The 15,777-nt window shown below is 39.9% G+C and overlaps 1 protein-coding gene across 2 annotated transcripts in view; it reads right to left on the bottom strand.

The window, feature by feature from the left end:
* The window catches only part of dnah5l (dynein, axonemal, heavy chain 5 like), a 297,168-nt gene that overhangs the window by 187,412 nt on the left and 93,979 nt on the right, over window positions 1-15,777 (bottom strand). For both annotated transcript variants that reach the window (XM_072253688.1, XM_072253689.1), the window contains exons 33-37: window positions 14,657-14,785; window positions 13,960-14,159; window positions 11,949-12,102; window positions 11,075-11,341; window positions 8,807-8,935 (exon numbers count right to left, since the gene is read on the bottom strand). In XM_072253688.1, coding sequence (XP_072109789.1) covers window positions 8,807-8,935; window positions 11,075-11,341; window positions 11,949-12,102; window positions 13,960-14,159; window positions 14,657-14,785 — 879 coding nt within the window. The remainder of the gene's footprint in view (window positions 1-8,806; window positions 8,936-11,074; window positions 11,342-11,948; window positions 12,103-13,959; window positions 14,160-14,656; window positions 14,786-15,777) is intronic.

The following is a 15,777-nucleotide window of genomic DNA, read 5'->3' as shown; positions in this document are numbered from 1 at the left end:
CTGCACCCTATCCACATCTTTCCTATAATGGGGTGACACAAGTACACACAGTAGTCCAAGTGCAGTCTGACTGAAGTTTTATATAGCTGCAGCACGACTTCCTTACTCTAATGAACAACACCCCTAACAATGAAGACAAGCATGCCATACGCTTTTTTTTTACCATCTTATTCACTTACATAGCCACTTTCAGTGAACCATGGTCCTGGACTCCCAGCACTACCTTCTCCTTAATCTAAAACTGTTCCAACGCATTAGCAGGTTCCATCCTGTTTACACGATCCACTAATTCCATCTCCTTCACAAGAAATGACACAGGATACTCATTTAGTATGTCAACCACTTGCTCTTGGTCCAAGCACAAATTTTAATTTATCCTTGAATGGACCTACTTTTTCCTTTGTTATCCTCTTTTTTAACATAAGTATATAATCTTGGGATTATACTTGATCCTGTTCACTAAGGACATTTCATGACCACTTCTGACTTTCCTAATCACTTGCTTGAGCACTTTCCTGCTGGCTTGATATTCCACAAGGGCCAGTCTGATTTTAGTTTCCTAAACCTCCCGTATGCTTCCTTTTCCTTGCTGACTAAATTTAGGATCTCACATGCAACTAGGGTTCCCTTATCTTACCATCCTTGCCCTTATCATTACCAGAATATGTAGGTCCCAAATTCTGACCAGCTGGGCTTTAAACAACAGATGTGGACTTGTCCAACAGGAGATGCTGGCAATCAATGCCCATTAGTTCCTGTCTTCATCAGCACATGCAAAACACTGAAGGAACTCAGCAGATCAGACAGCATCTTTGGAATAAAATGAACAGTTGACGCTTCAGGTTGACTATTCATTTTTTTTCATGGATGTTGCCTGACATGCTGAGTTCCTCCAGCATTCTGTGCGTTTATCCAGATTCCCAGAATCTGCAGTCTCTCTTGCGTCCTACATCCTATCTTATGCTGTTGTAATTTGTCTTCCTCCAAATTAGTAGCTTTCCACAGGATCCAATTATATCATAACTATCTTAAAACACAGTAAGTTATCATCACTATTCCCAAAATGTTCACTCGCTATCAGGTCCGAAACCTATCCCGGTTTATTTCCCAAAACTAGGTTCAATATGTTCTCTCCTCTACTTCGACTCTTCACATACTGTTTCAAGATCGCTGTTGAATACACTGAAGAAATCCTGCTCCATCTAAGCTTCCTGCATTAAGGACATTCTTACTGATGCTGGGGAAGTTAAAATGCCTCACTCTTTCAACACTGTTGTTTCAGCATGTTTCCATAATCTGTCTACATATCTGTACCTCCTCCTCCCAGTGACTATTGAGAAACCTATAGTATTATCCCATCAGCGTAACTGCACCTATCCTATTTCTGAGCTTTACACAAATTGCTTCTGTGGGTGAGTCCTCCAGTATGTCCTCTCTGTGTACTACTGTGACATTCTCCCTTAATAGTGCAACCCCTCCACCTCTTTTACTCCTCCCTCTATCATAAATAAAGCAATGAAACAAGAGATGTTGAGCGGCCAGTCTTGTTCTAACAACAACCAGACAAGCAGACCTCTGTAATCACTTTTGAGTTTCAAGAATGAAACTTCCAGTGATTCAGTTTCAGATCAGCGTGGCCTTACCTTGAATAACTTTATTTTCTGTTTACTTGCCACCTGTTTCCATCCTTTCTCTCTGATCTTATTGTAATCAACTTGGTTTAGTAATTGTTCATAACTGCAGCTTGTTAGTAACATGTCTAATTTTCTACTTCATTTTCCAGTGTAATCCAATATTCTATGTTTCTCTTGATGTCCACAAATCATCACTATTCCCAAAATGTTCATCCACTATCACATCTGTAACCTGTCCTGGCTCATTTCCAAAATTAGGTCCAAATCTATCAATTCATTTTGATTTAGCACAATTGACTGGGCCTTCACAGCCTCTTGACTGAAGAATTTGAGAGATTCGTCACCTTCTGAATGAAGGACTTCCTCTTCACAATACTCCAGTGCAGTTTCAACAAGAATCTATTCAATTGTAATAAAGGTCATTTGTCCTGTAATCAAACCCCTTGTAATATAAGCTAACATACAAATTACTTTCCTAATTTACTAATTTATCTGTTCCACGGATTTGCTGAGTATGCCCGCAGGAAAATTAATCTCAGAGTTATATATGGTGATATATATGTACTTGGATAATAAAATTTACTTCGAACTTTGAATCTGTCACTTCTTTCCACATTCTCCCAATCTGTCTTGGTCCTTCTGCCCCACCACCTATCTTCATATCATCCACAAACTTGGCCACAAAGCTATTAATTCTGGCATCCAAATCATTGACAAATAACATGAAACGAAATGGTCCCAACACTGTCCCCTGTGGAACACCACTAGTCACTGGCAGCCAAACAGAAAAGGCTCCCTTTATTCCCACTCATTGCCTCCTGCCAGCCAGCCCCCTGGCCTGAGTCGACGTAGTAGTAGTGTTGCCTCCTGCCAGCCAGCCGATCTCCTATCCATGCTAGCACCTTTCCTGTAATACAATGGGCTCTTATCTTGTTAAGCAGCCTCCTGTGCAGCACCTCGTCAAAGGCCTTCTGAAAATGCATGTAAATAACTTCCACTGACTATTCTTTAAGTAATAGGCTAACTGGCTTACTATTTCCTTTCTTCTGCCTCCCTCCCTTCTTAATGAGTGGAGAAACATTTGCAATTTTCCAATTTGCCGGAACCATTCTAGAATCTAGTGATTCTTGAAACATTATTTAAAAGGCCTCCACAGTATCTTCAGCTATCTTTTTCAGAACCCTGGAGTGTAGTCCATCTGGTCCAGGTGAATTATCTACCTCAGACTTTTCAGTTTCTCAAGCACCTTCTCCTTAGTAATAGCAACTACATTCACTTCTGCCCCCCGAAACTCTTGTATGGCTGGCATACTGCTCACATCTTCCACAGGGAAGAATGATGAAAAATACATATTAAGTGTGTCTACCATTTCTCTGTCCCACATTACGGCTTCTGCTGGGTCATTTTCCAGTGGTCTAATATCTACTTGAGCCTCTCTTACGCTCTTTATATATCTGAAAAAACATTTTATATCCTCTTATATTATTGGGTAGCTTACCATCATATTTCATCTTTTCTCTTCTTATCACCTTTTTAGTTGCCTCTTGTTGATTTTTAAAGGCTTCCCAATCCTCTACCTCCCCACTAATTGTTGCTATATTATTGACCTCTCTTTTGCTTGTTTTCTGTCTTTGACTTCCCTTGTCAGCCATTTGACATCTTCGTTTTAGAATAATTCTTCATCTTTGGGATGTATTTATCCTGCACCTTCCAAATTGCCTTTCCTTAGTGGACTCAACCTCAAGCTGCTCTCAAAAGCCATTTCATAGGCAATCTACAAATACCCTCTTCTTGGGATCCTGCAATAACCTGATTTTCCCTATCTACTTGCATATTGAAATCCCCCATGACTATCATAACATTGCCCCTTTTACATGCCTTTTCTGTCTCCCATTGTAATATGTGCCCACATCCTGGCTGCTGTTCAGAAGCCTGTATATACCTCCCATCAGGAATTAAATTCTTACCCTTGCAGTTTCTAAACTCTACCCACTAGGATCCTACATCTTCTGATCGATGCCCTGGGTGCTCATTATCTATTCTACTTGTACATTTTTAAAGAACTCCAGCAGTTTATTCAAATATTACTTTCCCTTCAAAAATCCGGTAGCTAAAGCATTTCCATTTCAAAGACCTCGCATTGTCAGTCACTATTTTGTATGCCATGCTTTGATTTAGGTCTACCCAGGACAGAACTTTTCCTGCTTCATTGAAATCAATCTTACTCTAATTGACTATTCTTACCATGGAGTAATTTATATCATTTTCTATTCCTGTTCCAAACATTCTGATATTATGATAACGGTTTCCAAAATGATTCTTCTTTTGTTTGGTTTTGTTCACTTTCCAGAATCCAGGAACACTTGATGTATCAAGTGCAGCGATTAGCAAGCAAGAAACAGCCTACTCTGATGCCTTTAAAATCACTGCCAGGGACTTCAATCAAGCTTGAAGCCTACTCTGATGCCTTTAAAATCATTGCCAGGGACTTCAATAAATCTCTGTTCTATTATGGCAGAGGCTAAAGAGCTAGGCTCCAGAAGTAAGTATAATGAAGAGGTGGTCATGAGAGGCAGAGAAGCGATGCAGGACTGTTTCGAGTCAGTGGACAGGGCCATGTTCAAGGACTTAACAGAGGATCTGAATGAATACGCCACAGTTGTCACGGACTTTGGAAATCAGTCATGGATGACCGTGTCCCTAGAAAATCATTTAGAGTTTTCCCAAACAGAAGTCCTGGATGAACCAAGTGATTCGCAAAGTGTGAATCAGTTGTGTTCAGGTCTGGTGATCAAGTAAAATACAAAAGGTTCAGGTACAGCCTTCAGAAAGCCATCTCACGTGCGAAATGGCAATTCCAGACCAAACTGGAATCACAGAAGGATGCTTGAAAGCCGTGTCAAGGTTTAAATGCTATTACCTCCAACAAAGTAAAACCAAGTGACGTATTGTACGTGACAACAAGGTTTCACTCCCAGGTGAAATCAATAGCTTTTACACTCACTTTGACTCAGAAAATATGGAGATACCTTGATAAACTCCCACAGCCCCTAATGACCCTGTGATTTCAGGCTCTGAAGCCAACGTGAGAGCATCTTTCAGGAGGATGAAGCTACGGAGAGCCTCTGCCTCAGATAGGGTATCTAGCTAAGTGCTGAAGGCCTGTGCTGGTCAACCAGTTGGAGTGTTCACTGAAATCTTTATCCTCTCATTTTGGCATTCTGAGGTACCTACTTGCTTCAAGTAGGCTTCAATTATACAGGTGCCCAAGAAGAACATGGTAACCTGCCTCAATGACTAACGTCCAGTAGCACTTACATCCACTGTGATGAGATGCTTTGGGAGGTTGGAGATGAAACATATCAACCCCTGCCTGGGGAGTGACTTGGATCGATTCCAATAGGGTAGGAGCTTAGGAGGATTAATGGCGCCTAACAGCGACTCCTCTGCTTGCATCTTTGGAAACAGCTCTATTTCTATCTTTAATATCTCTATCTTTCCCTTTCAGGGTTCTTTTGATGACCCTGACCTGGAGTTACACACTGGCTACGGTTCTTTGCAGGAATGGGACCCACTCTCGGGGTTTAATGGATGGTCATTGTTCGGCACGCCAAGGGCGCAGCCTAAGAGCTTTGCTCACCTTCAGAGGACCAAGATTTCATGGCTCTGGAGACGGAGGGGGGACGGGTGAAATATTTCAGGCTGTGTGCCCACAGACCCGAGATCTTTGGGCACAGAGTTGGGAAAAAACAACGCAACGGACTTTCAACATTGTAAACCAGCAAGTTACTTGTCATGTCTCCCCTCTCGCCCTTATTAGGGAGAGAGAAAGCCTGTGGTATGTCAAGTACTGGATGAACAAGTAGTCTTTGGAGTACTGAAAGTCTGTGTCTTTGCTGTTGCTTTGCTCACGCTTGAGTGCTTGGTGGCGGGTGCCGACGCTTTTTTTCCCCCGGTGGGGGGGGGGGGGATTGTTGCTTGCTGCTGCTTACATGTGGGAGGGAGGGGAGCTGGGAGGGTGCTTTGAGGTTCTAACATTTAACTGTCATTCATTCTTTGGGGCACCCCTCTGTTTTTGTGGATGGTTGTGAAGAAAAAGCATTTCAGGATGTATATCGTATACATTTCTCTGACATTAAATGTACCTTTGAAACCTTTGAATATGCCTACCATCACAAAAGTTCAACAGCAGATGCCATTTCATTGGTTCTTCACTGAACCCTGGAACATCTGGACAGTAAATATGTACAGATCAGGATGTTCTTTATCAACTACAGCTTGGCATTCAATACAATCATCCCCTTAAAACTCATCAATAAGATCCAAGATCTGGACCTCAATAACTCCTCGTGCAACTGGAGCCTCAATTTTCTCTCTTGCAGACCCCAGTCAGTTCAGATCGGCAACAATATCTCCTCCGCAATCAACATCAGCTCAAGTGCACCACAAGGCTGCGTGATTAGACCCCTGCTCTACTCACTTTACATTACGACTGTGAGGCTAAGCATAGCTCCAATGCCATACTTAAGTTTACTGGCGACATCACTGACAATTGGCTGAATCAAAGGTGGTGAAGAATCAGCATATAGGAGGGCAACTGAAAATCAAAGAACTAATTATTAATTACAGGAGAAGGAAACCAGAATTCCATGAGCCTATCCTCATCAGGAGATCAAAATGGAGAGGGTCAGCAACTTAAGATTCCTCTGTATTATTATTTCAGACGATGTGTCCAGGGCCCAGCACATAAGTGCCATTATAAAGAAAACACGGCAATACCTCTACTTTGTTAGAAGTCTGCAAAGATTCAGCATGTCACCTAAAACTTTGACAAAGTTATATAGATGTGTGGTGGAGAGTATATTGACTGGTTGCATCATGACCTGGTGTGGAAACACCACTGCCAATGGAAAAGCCTATGAAGAATAATGGATGCAGCCCAGTCCATCTCGGGTAAAGCCCTTGCCACCATTGAGCACATCAACACTGACTGCTGTCGCAGGAAATCAGCATTCATCATCAAGGACCCCTAACATCCAGGCAATGCTCTCTTCTCACTGCTGCCATCAGGAAAGAGGTATAGATGCCTCAGGATCCAAACCATATTTAGAAATAGTTATTACTCCTCAACAATCGGGCTCTTGAACCGGAGGAAATAACTTCACGGAAGTTCATTACCACAATACTGAACTGCTTCCACAACCTACGAACTCACTTCCAAGGACTCTTCATTTCATGTTCTCAATATTTATTGCTTATTTATTATTATTATTATTTTGTTTGTTTTTACTTTTTGTATTTGTATTTGCACAATTTGTTGTCTTTTTGCACATTGGTTGTTTGTCTTGTGTGCGATTTTTTTTATTGTTGCTATTGTGTTTCTATTTACTGTGAATGCCCACAAGAACATGAATCTCAGGGTAGTATATGGTGACATATATGTAGATTGGTAATAAATTTACTTTGAACTTTGAAGTACAGCAAAGGAGCCTTCACCAATGGGCCAGAAACGTACTGATGTAGAAAGGTCTTCAGACTTCAGGAACTCCTCCCCTACTTATCTTATATCATTGCTATCACAATCTATTCTACCAGAGATTCTAGCGCGGGCAAAATCAATTGTAAAATTCAAAAGAGAGTGGAAAATTATTGGAAGAAAAGTAATTGAGAAGGGAAGGTGGAGGAGTTTGATTGATGAAAGTAGACTAGTGAATGCTGTATGTGGGGTTGTGTAAGCCTGACATGGTAGGCTGATCCAGAAAATTAACATTCATGTGATCTATGGTTACTTGACTGACTGGATCTAAAATTGGTTTGACCATTGAAGGCTGAACATAATGGTAGATGGGACTCATTCTGGGTGGGAGTCAATGACTGGTGGTGTTCCACAGGAATCTGTATTGAGACATCTGTTGTTCGTGACATACATGAATGATTTGTATGAATGTGTGATAGAGCATATGAGTAAGTTTGCAGATGACACAAAGAGTGGTGGCATTGCAGATTGCATAGAAGATTGTCCAAAGATGGAGATCAATTGCAGATATGGATAGAGAAATGGCAGGTGGAGTTTAATCTGGGCATGTCTGAGGTGCAAAACTTTGGGAGATCAGACGAAAAGAGAGAGTAAGCAGTTAACAGCAGGATCCTTAAAACATGAAAAGAGGGATATTGGAATAAGGTATGCAGCTCACTAAAATCGGCCACACAAGTTAACAGAGTGATAAAGATATTATGTGGCATTCTTGCCTTCATTAGTTGAGGCACTGAGTTCAAGAGACAAGAAACTATGTTACAGCTTTATATATATCTGGTTGGATCACACTTATGTATTGCATTCATTTCTGGTCACCTCACTACAGGAAGGATGTGGAAACTTTGGAGAGGGTCCAGAGGAGGTTTACCAGGATGCTGCCTGGTTTTGAGGGCACGTGCTGTGTGGAGAGGTTGAACAAGCTGGGGCTGTTTTCTCTGGAGTGGGGGAGAGGCCGAGGGATAATTTGATGGAAGTTTAGAAAATCATGTAAAGCATATATAGAATAGGAGGCCAGGAAATTTTTCCCAGGAATGAAATGTCTAGTACTAAAGGGATTGCATTTAAGGTGAGAGAGAGAAAGAACAAAGTAGTTGTGTGAAGTAATTTTTATTTACAAAGAGAGTAGTTGAGGCCTGGAATGCACTGCTGGTAGAGGCAATTGAATAGGAGCATTTAAGAGACTCTGAGATGATGGACTTGCCAGGTCAAATGGCCTCCTTCTTGCTGTAGCTTTCCTGTGATTCAATAATTCAAGTTGTATAATGCCTTGGCTCACAGCACCTTAAGTACAAGGCCTCTGGTTTCAGAAAGCCCTTTATTACAAAGGTGATTAACATGCATTCAGAAGTGTCAACACAAGAAATTTTGCAAATGCTGGGACTCCAGAGTAACAAACACAAAATCTTGATGAAGGGCCTCACCCCCAAATGTGAACTGCTTATCCCTTTCCATATAGATGCTGCCTGACTTGCTGAGTTCCTCCAGCATGTGGAAATATCACCTGGATATATATGAAGCTAAAAACTGCAGGTGGATACAATAAGCAGAATTTCTGAATCTTCCAAACCAATAAAGGTGTTTCTGTCATTACCTGACACTCCTTAATCTGCTTCAATTACCTTGAGTCTGTTCTCACCTGTGCCGTGACTGGTTCAATGAGATCAACTTCTTCTCCTTCCTGAGATTCAAAGCAAAGGATCTGGTCGTAATTTTTTTCGTTAAATCTCACTCTATTAACATTGTCAAAAAGACTTAAAAGGTGAGCCTGAAATAGTCAAAAGATTTTTATTTTAATATTCTAGTATAAATAAAATACATTATTTGAGCTAGATATTATTATTCAGGATACATTTTCAATGTAGTTTTAAATGAATTCTCTTCTCCAATGTAATATTATTTTCTCCTTTCTCTAATTATAATTGTATTTGTGTTGTTAATAATTTTGACATGGACCCACTAAATTAGGTTAAGTCTAATCACTCTGAGGTACTCAGCTTTCATGAAGAGAAAGCAAAGTCAGAAAATTTGTAATCTAAAGAGCTATACTTGAAGCATTAATTTCTCCTCTAGATTAATCCCATCAAACACTTTTTAAAATCTCTTTCATGTGGCCATGCGCTCAGTGGCTACTTTATTAGGAACCTCCTGTACCTAATAAAGTGGCCATTGAGTGTACGTGGTTTTCCGCTGCTGTAGCCCATTCACTTTCAGGTGTGCATTCAGAGATGCTCTTCTGCATACCACCTCTGTTATCTGTGGGTATTTGAGCTACTGTTGTCTTCCTGTTAGCTTGAACCTGTCCATTCTCCTCTGACCTCCCTCATTTACAAGACACTTTTGCCCACAAAACTGCTACTCACTGGAAGTTTTTTTTGTTTATCATACTATTCTCTGTAAACTCTAGAGACTGGACTGCATGTAAATCCCAAGAGATCAGGAGTTTCTAAGAGACTCAAACCAGCGTATCTGGCACCATCAATCATTACATGGTCATAGTCATTTAGATCACATTTCAAGTATGAACACAGATTTCTCCAACTTCCGGTAACTTTTCCCCTCCCACTTTCCTCTTCTTCATTTTCTCACTCTGGCCTCTTACCTCTCCTCTTCACCAGCCTATCACCTCCCACTGGCACTCCTCCTTCCACAATCTACTCTCCTGTATTACCAAATTCCTTCTTCTCCAGCCCTTTGACCTTTTCACTTATCACCTAACAGATTCTTACTTCAACCCCTCTCCCCCTTCTAGCTGGCTTCACCTACCATCTTCCAGTTTGTCCTTCTTCCCTTCCCCTCACCCTCTTATTCTGGCTTCTTTCCCCTTCCTTTCCAGTCCTGACGAAGGATCTCAACCCAAAACGTTGACTATTTATTCACCTCCATAGATGCTGCCTGACCGGCTGAGTTCCACCAGCACTTTGTGTGTGTTGCTGTAGATCACAGTTCTTCCGCAGTCTGATGTTTGAGCTGAACAACAATTGAATGTATTGACCACATCTGTGTGGTTTTATGCATTGAGTAGCTGCTATATGTTTGGTCAATATGATATTTGCATTAACGAGCAGGTGCACAGGTGTACCTAATAAAGTGACCACTTTATGTATTTACTTTCTCTAACCCTATCTTTGCAACTGACCTCAAGGTCTTGATTTACCAGCCATCCTGAGAAACAAAGTGATCGTCTGGTGATGATTCAGCCTAATTTGAGACCCTGGTGCTGGGCCACCATGATGGCATTTTCTTCCGCTCAATGGTCTTTGAAGATACTTAAATATCTCTGATTATCAGTGATATTTAAAAACTGTTCAGAAATATTTTAATGACCAAAGAACAGGATTATTTTAGAAATAGAGAATGATTGTAAAAACACCTCAGCACACTAGAAATTAATTAAAATATAAAGCGGAATAAATAAAACACTGACAAGTGTTTTACATCATATCCCATCTGTTCCTAACTGATATTTTAAGAAATATAATACTTTTTTTTTTATTAAGTGCAATCGTGAACGATAGCCAGATCAGAAATGCTGATCAAGTCGACTAGTTCCCAAAGAGAACTCTGATAGGCCAGTCAGATGGTTCACTGCTGCTCAGCAGTAGAACACAAAACAGGCACAAGTGTCGCTAGCCCCTGTACCCCAGAAACACAGCTGAGTGGTGTGGCGGAGGTATGTGCTATGCATGACCTGATCCGAAAGCATCATGTTGACTCATAACAGATCATGCTCACGGTGGAACAGCTTAGTCAAGGATGGGGTGATCAGCACAGATGGACAAATTATACCTCCACTACCCCAAAATACTTGGACGAAAGATTATTATTGCTGCAAATACAGGACTTCAAACATGTACTTTCACAATTTTTTTTAAAAAATTCGACTGTCAGACTAAAATCATCCTACCTGTATTGTATGAGAGTCAGATGCTTGACCAAGGATTTCTAGCAGAGCTGGGTCAGAAACAAAGAAAAACCTGGGAAATAACAGGCGTTTCTTTTCCAGATACCCAGTAAGTGATTTCTGACACATCTCTAACTGCTCCAGTAAATGTGGTAAAAGTTGTGCTAAGGTTTCATCACCTACACAGCACAACACAATGTTTGTATTATCATGAGCTCGTTGCATAATTTTCTGCCATGACTTGTCAATGTTCTGAAATCTTTTGGCCTCCTAGAACAGAGCAGAGAACTTATTTTAACCAAAATAGCTGATGATAGATGATACTGCAGCTACTTCCAGATGACAGTAAATAATCATCATTTTTAATGATCTTTTTATGTCTGGACTAAAAAGGTATATGTTGAGCTAAAAATCAGATTTAATTAATGAGAGCTCTGCTGTGATTGTTCATTAGTCAGGGTACTAATTTAACTGGTTATTCATGCAATGTCATTTCAGTTTGATATCATAACAGCACACTCCGGAAACCTTGCAGCTGTTCTGAAAACCCTTGATGTGAACCAATAAGCTTACTACTTGCAACATAACTTTTCATGAAATCTAGCCAAAACAAAAGGAGAATTTCCAGCATGGAAGGTTAAAATCCAAGTTTCTATTTTTTCTGAATTATTTAACTTAACCACCACCACAAATAAAGCATTCCAACTCTTCAGCCGAGGCAGGTGTAAAGAATAAATAATTGAAGAAGAATAAAGATCATCATTGTTAGTCATTTATTTTCTCATTCACAAAATGTTATTGGCTATTTATGGTTTGGATACATGCAGAGAGAGAAGAACTGTAGTTAAGAAAGCTTTTTTCTCCAGTTTGTACAAACCTGTGGTAGCTGCTTTGCAATATCTCCACCAACAAACACGGCTTCCAGGTAAATCCAAAGGTTTTGAACTGTAAGCCAGTTTTCAATTATTTCTGTAGTATTTGAGAGCTTCTGCACCCACTGTTGAATTGTGGGCTTAAATGGTGCATTATATCTGTCAGAAAAAGCAACACAAATTCAAAAGAAAGACAAGGATGTATGAATGCAAAAAGTGGATCTTTGTTAAAACATTGAAACTTCCAATTTTATACCTGTATACCTTGACTGTTCAAATCATCATAAAAAACTAATTCAAATAAATTTTACCAATGCACACTATTATTTTGAAAATTTCTTTTGAACCCAAATTAAGAAAGAAATTTTCTAAGTATATTTCAACCCCTGCTTGAAAGCTTGGAATATAAATTGCACAGTTTTCAAAAAGAAAACAGTGCAGGAAATGCTATGCACATTTAACTCTACCTATCAATTAGAATGCAGGCAACTAGCCAATTTCATACTGCCTACTCATTATAATGATTTGTGTGTGCAGCAAGCAGCAACTGTGCTTTTGGTTGTTTGCATTTATCAGCAGCAAGCCCAGTAACAGTCCTTCAGCTATCAAAGGTGGCATTCTCTCACATCCCAATCACTCAACGTTCCACAATCTTTTACCACTTACAAGCCACAGATGTTGTTAGCACATGTCGCTGTTTCCTCCTTCACCAAACAATACCCTGCTTTGCTCCTACCAACCTACTCTATTCATCACAATCTACCCCTTGTCTTCTTTTATTTTAAATTTAGACAGTAAAGAAATGCATTTCAGCCAGAAATGTGAAGGAACAGCAAAATGGCCTGCAACTTGCTTTCATACTTGTAGATGCCAGCTCAGGCTCAGATTGTGACATGACATGCAAGGGCAAGATGTGCAAAAAATGAGCTTCCAGGCACAAGTGACCACAGACCAAGAGGAGAATAATGCAGAAGCCAATTCATCAGGAGTGGAATGAGACAGAGAGATGTTATGAGTGGGTTCAGCTGCAGGACACTCAGATGATGACTTTGAAGAGTAGCTCACTGAAGAAGATTAATGTCTCTTAAAAAAGGCAATCAGAAGACCTGTTTTCAATGTCAGGGAGCATTGAGAAGTCCAGTGTCAACTGGCACAGAGCTTTGTGCAGAGCTAGAAATCCATGCTTTTTGGATCAGCAGCAATGAAGGAACAGAAAAATATCCCAAATTCTATTTGCACACTTTTGAACAAAACTATATTGTGAAATCTCATTGCCACTGGTGCAACTTCTACTGCAACAACAGCACAGCTACTGAATGTTTGCATGCTACACCGGAAGTTTAGACTAATCTCACATGAGTTCAGGTTGCTGCCACCATCTTAATTATTGTATTCATAAGTACTTGCAGCATGTTCCAATAGTCCAACAATCCGTCCTCAAAAAAATTAGTAGGATCACAACAAATTGACAGTCACTTGCACAACAGAACTGCCATCTTCCCTTAAATTGCATGATCCCACCACAGCACGAGGCCAGTGAACTTGATGGAAACAAGTAGTCAGCCAGACCAAGTGGCAAGACCACACAGCCCAGTCCTGAGGTTTCTAGATCCAGAGGTGCCAGAGCCATTCATAGTATCTTGCACTGAAAGATGGCAGGTTTCCAGCAAGGATGTCATCACCAATAAATTAGCAGTAGGTGAATAGACATGGAAAATGAGTATCAAGGGATACACGCAAATGATGAGCTTCAAGGAAACTAAAGTCTTTGGCGTACACATGATTAAAACATAAAGCATTTGACTGTAGGGTTGGGGAGAGGGCAGTGGAGAGGGAACATTTGCAGCCTAATTTGACTTAACACAGGAATCAATGCTGCCTTGAAAAACAAAGGATTGAAAGTTTGATAGTTTTTTCTTGATTCTCTAACTTAGTTGATGTTGCCAGATTGCTGCATGCTTTCAGCACTAGATTTTTATATTCTAGAACATGCCATGTAAACTATTTGTAAGTTACCTGTTACTCATTAATGAGCCCAATATCATTAGGCTGTCCTCCATCAGTGCAATGTTCTCCACGATATCTGATCCTTTAAGCAACAATTCACCCCTCGTCTTGAATGCGGCAAAAGTGAGTACATGACCATTCCATTCATTTATCACAGCTTTTAGTTTTGCTTCAATGTCCTTCTCTTTGCCTGCACTAATACAAATGTCCTGAAAAATAGATTATCTTGACTTAGCATTCACTGTATTTCCTATTGAATCTTTGATTTTATTGGTATATATTTCAGTTAGTTCTTGAAATGTGAAAATTGCTTGCAAAAATCCATAAGCTTGACTGCCACTTTTATTTACACAAACCTATTATTTCTTAATATTTTAATATAAAATTGAATTTGTCAAGTTGTCATGAGATTGTAATTTACATTCTCTGGATTATTAGTCCATGCCAAAATGTACTACTGCCTAAATTAATTTATAATAATCTAGTCAATTAAAATGAATATTTGCACAGTAAACTAAAGAGTGATTTAGGGGTACTTTTTATCATGACCTTTTATAATATACATTTCAAATAATTTTTCAATAGAGTACATTCTATGGAACTTTATTGCACAATTATTGTAAATTTATTTGGAAATGGTGACTTAACCAGATAATCCCTTATGTTAGTTCCAATGTCTTTAAAAAGTAGAAAATAAGCATGTTACCTCTATATCCTCTTTATATTTTAGTAATGGTGCCTCTGTTATATTCTTAAGAGAAAATTGTTCAGATTCCACATCAAAAGTATGTCCAGTGACCTGTGCAATCCTTTCCCAGTGTCTTGGCATCATAGCCTATACAAGAAATTGTAACAGAGAACAGAGAACATAGAACACAATAGCACAGTACAGGCCCTTCAGCTGACAATATTGTTCTGACTCTTTAACCTATCTAAGATCAATCTAAGCTTCCCTCCCACGTAGCCCACCAATTTTACACCATAAGACCATAAGATATAGGAGCAGAATTAGGCTATTTGGACAATCAAGTATGCTCCACCATTTCATCATGGCTGATCCAATTTTCCTCTCAACCCCAATCTCCTGCCTTCTCCCTATATCCCTTCCTGCCCTGACTGGTCAAAAATTGATGAATCTCTATCTTAAATAACATAAAGACTGGGCCTCCACAGCTGCCTGTGGCAAAGAATTCCACAGATTCATCACTCTCTGGCTAAAGGAGTTCCTCCTAATCTCCGTTATAAAAGGACACCCCTCTAGTCTGAGGCTCTGTTGTCTGGTCTTAGACTCTTTTGCCATTGGAAACATCCTCTCCACATCCACTCTATCATGGCTTATCACCATTCGATAGGTTTTAATGAAGTCACCCCTCATTCTTCTAAATTCCAGAGAATACACGCCAAGAGCCATCAAATGCTCTTTATATGACAAGGCATTTAATCCTGGAATCATTTTTATGAACCTCCTTTAAACCATCTCCTATTAAGGCACATCCTTTCGAAGATAAGGGGCCCAAAACTGCTCACAATACTCCAACTGAGGCCTCACCAGTGCTTTATAAAGTTTCAGCATTATATCTTTGCTTTTATATTCTAGTCCTCTTGAAATGAATGCTAACATTGCATTCGCCATCTTCACCACAGACTCAACCTGCTAATTAATCTTTAGGGAATCCTGCACAAGGACTCCCAAGTCCCTGTGTACCTCCTTTTTTTGTATTTTCTTTTGATTTAGAAAATAATCAACCCTTTCATTTCTTCTACCAAAGTGTATATCCATACACTTCCCAACACTTGCCATATTTCACTTGCCATTTCTTTGCCCAT

Source organism: Mobula birostris, chromosome 3 (genome assembly GCF_030028105.1).
Source record: "Mobula birostris isolate sMobBir1 chromosome 3, sMobBir1.hap1, whole genome shotgun sequence".
NCBI classification, from domain to species: domain Eukaryota; kingdom Metazoa; phylum Chordata; class Chondrichthyes; order Myliobatiformes; family Myliobatidae; genus Mobula; species Mobula birostris.
This window is presented reverse-complemented; position numbering and strand designations above follow the sequence as displayed.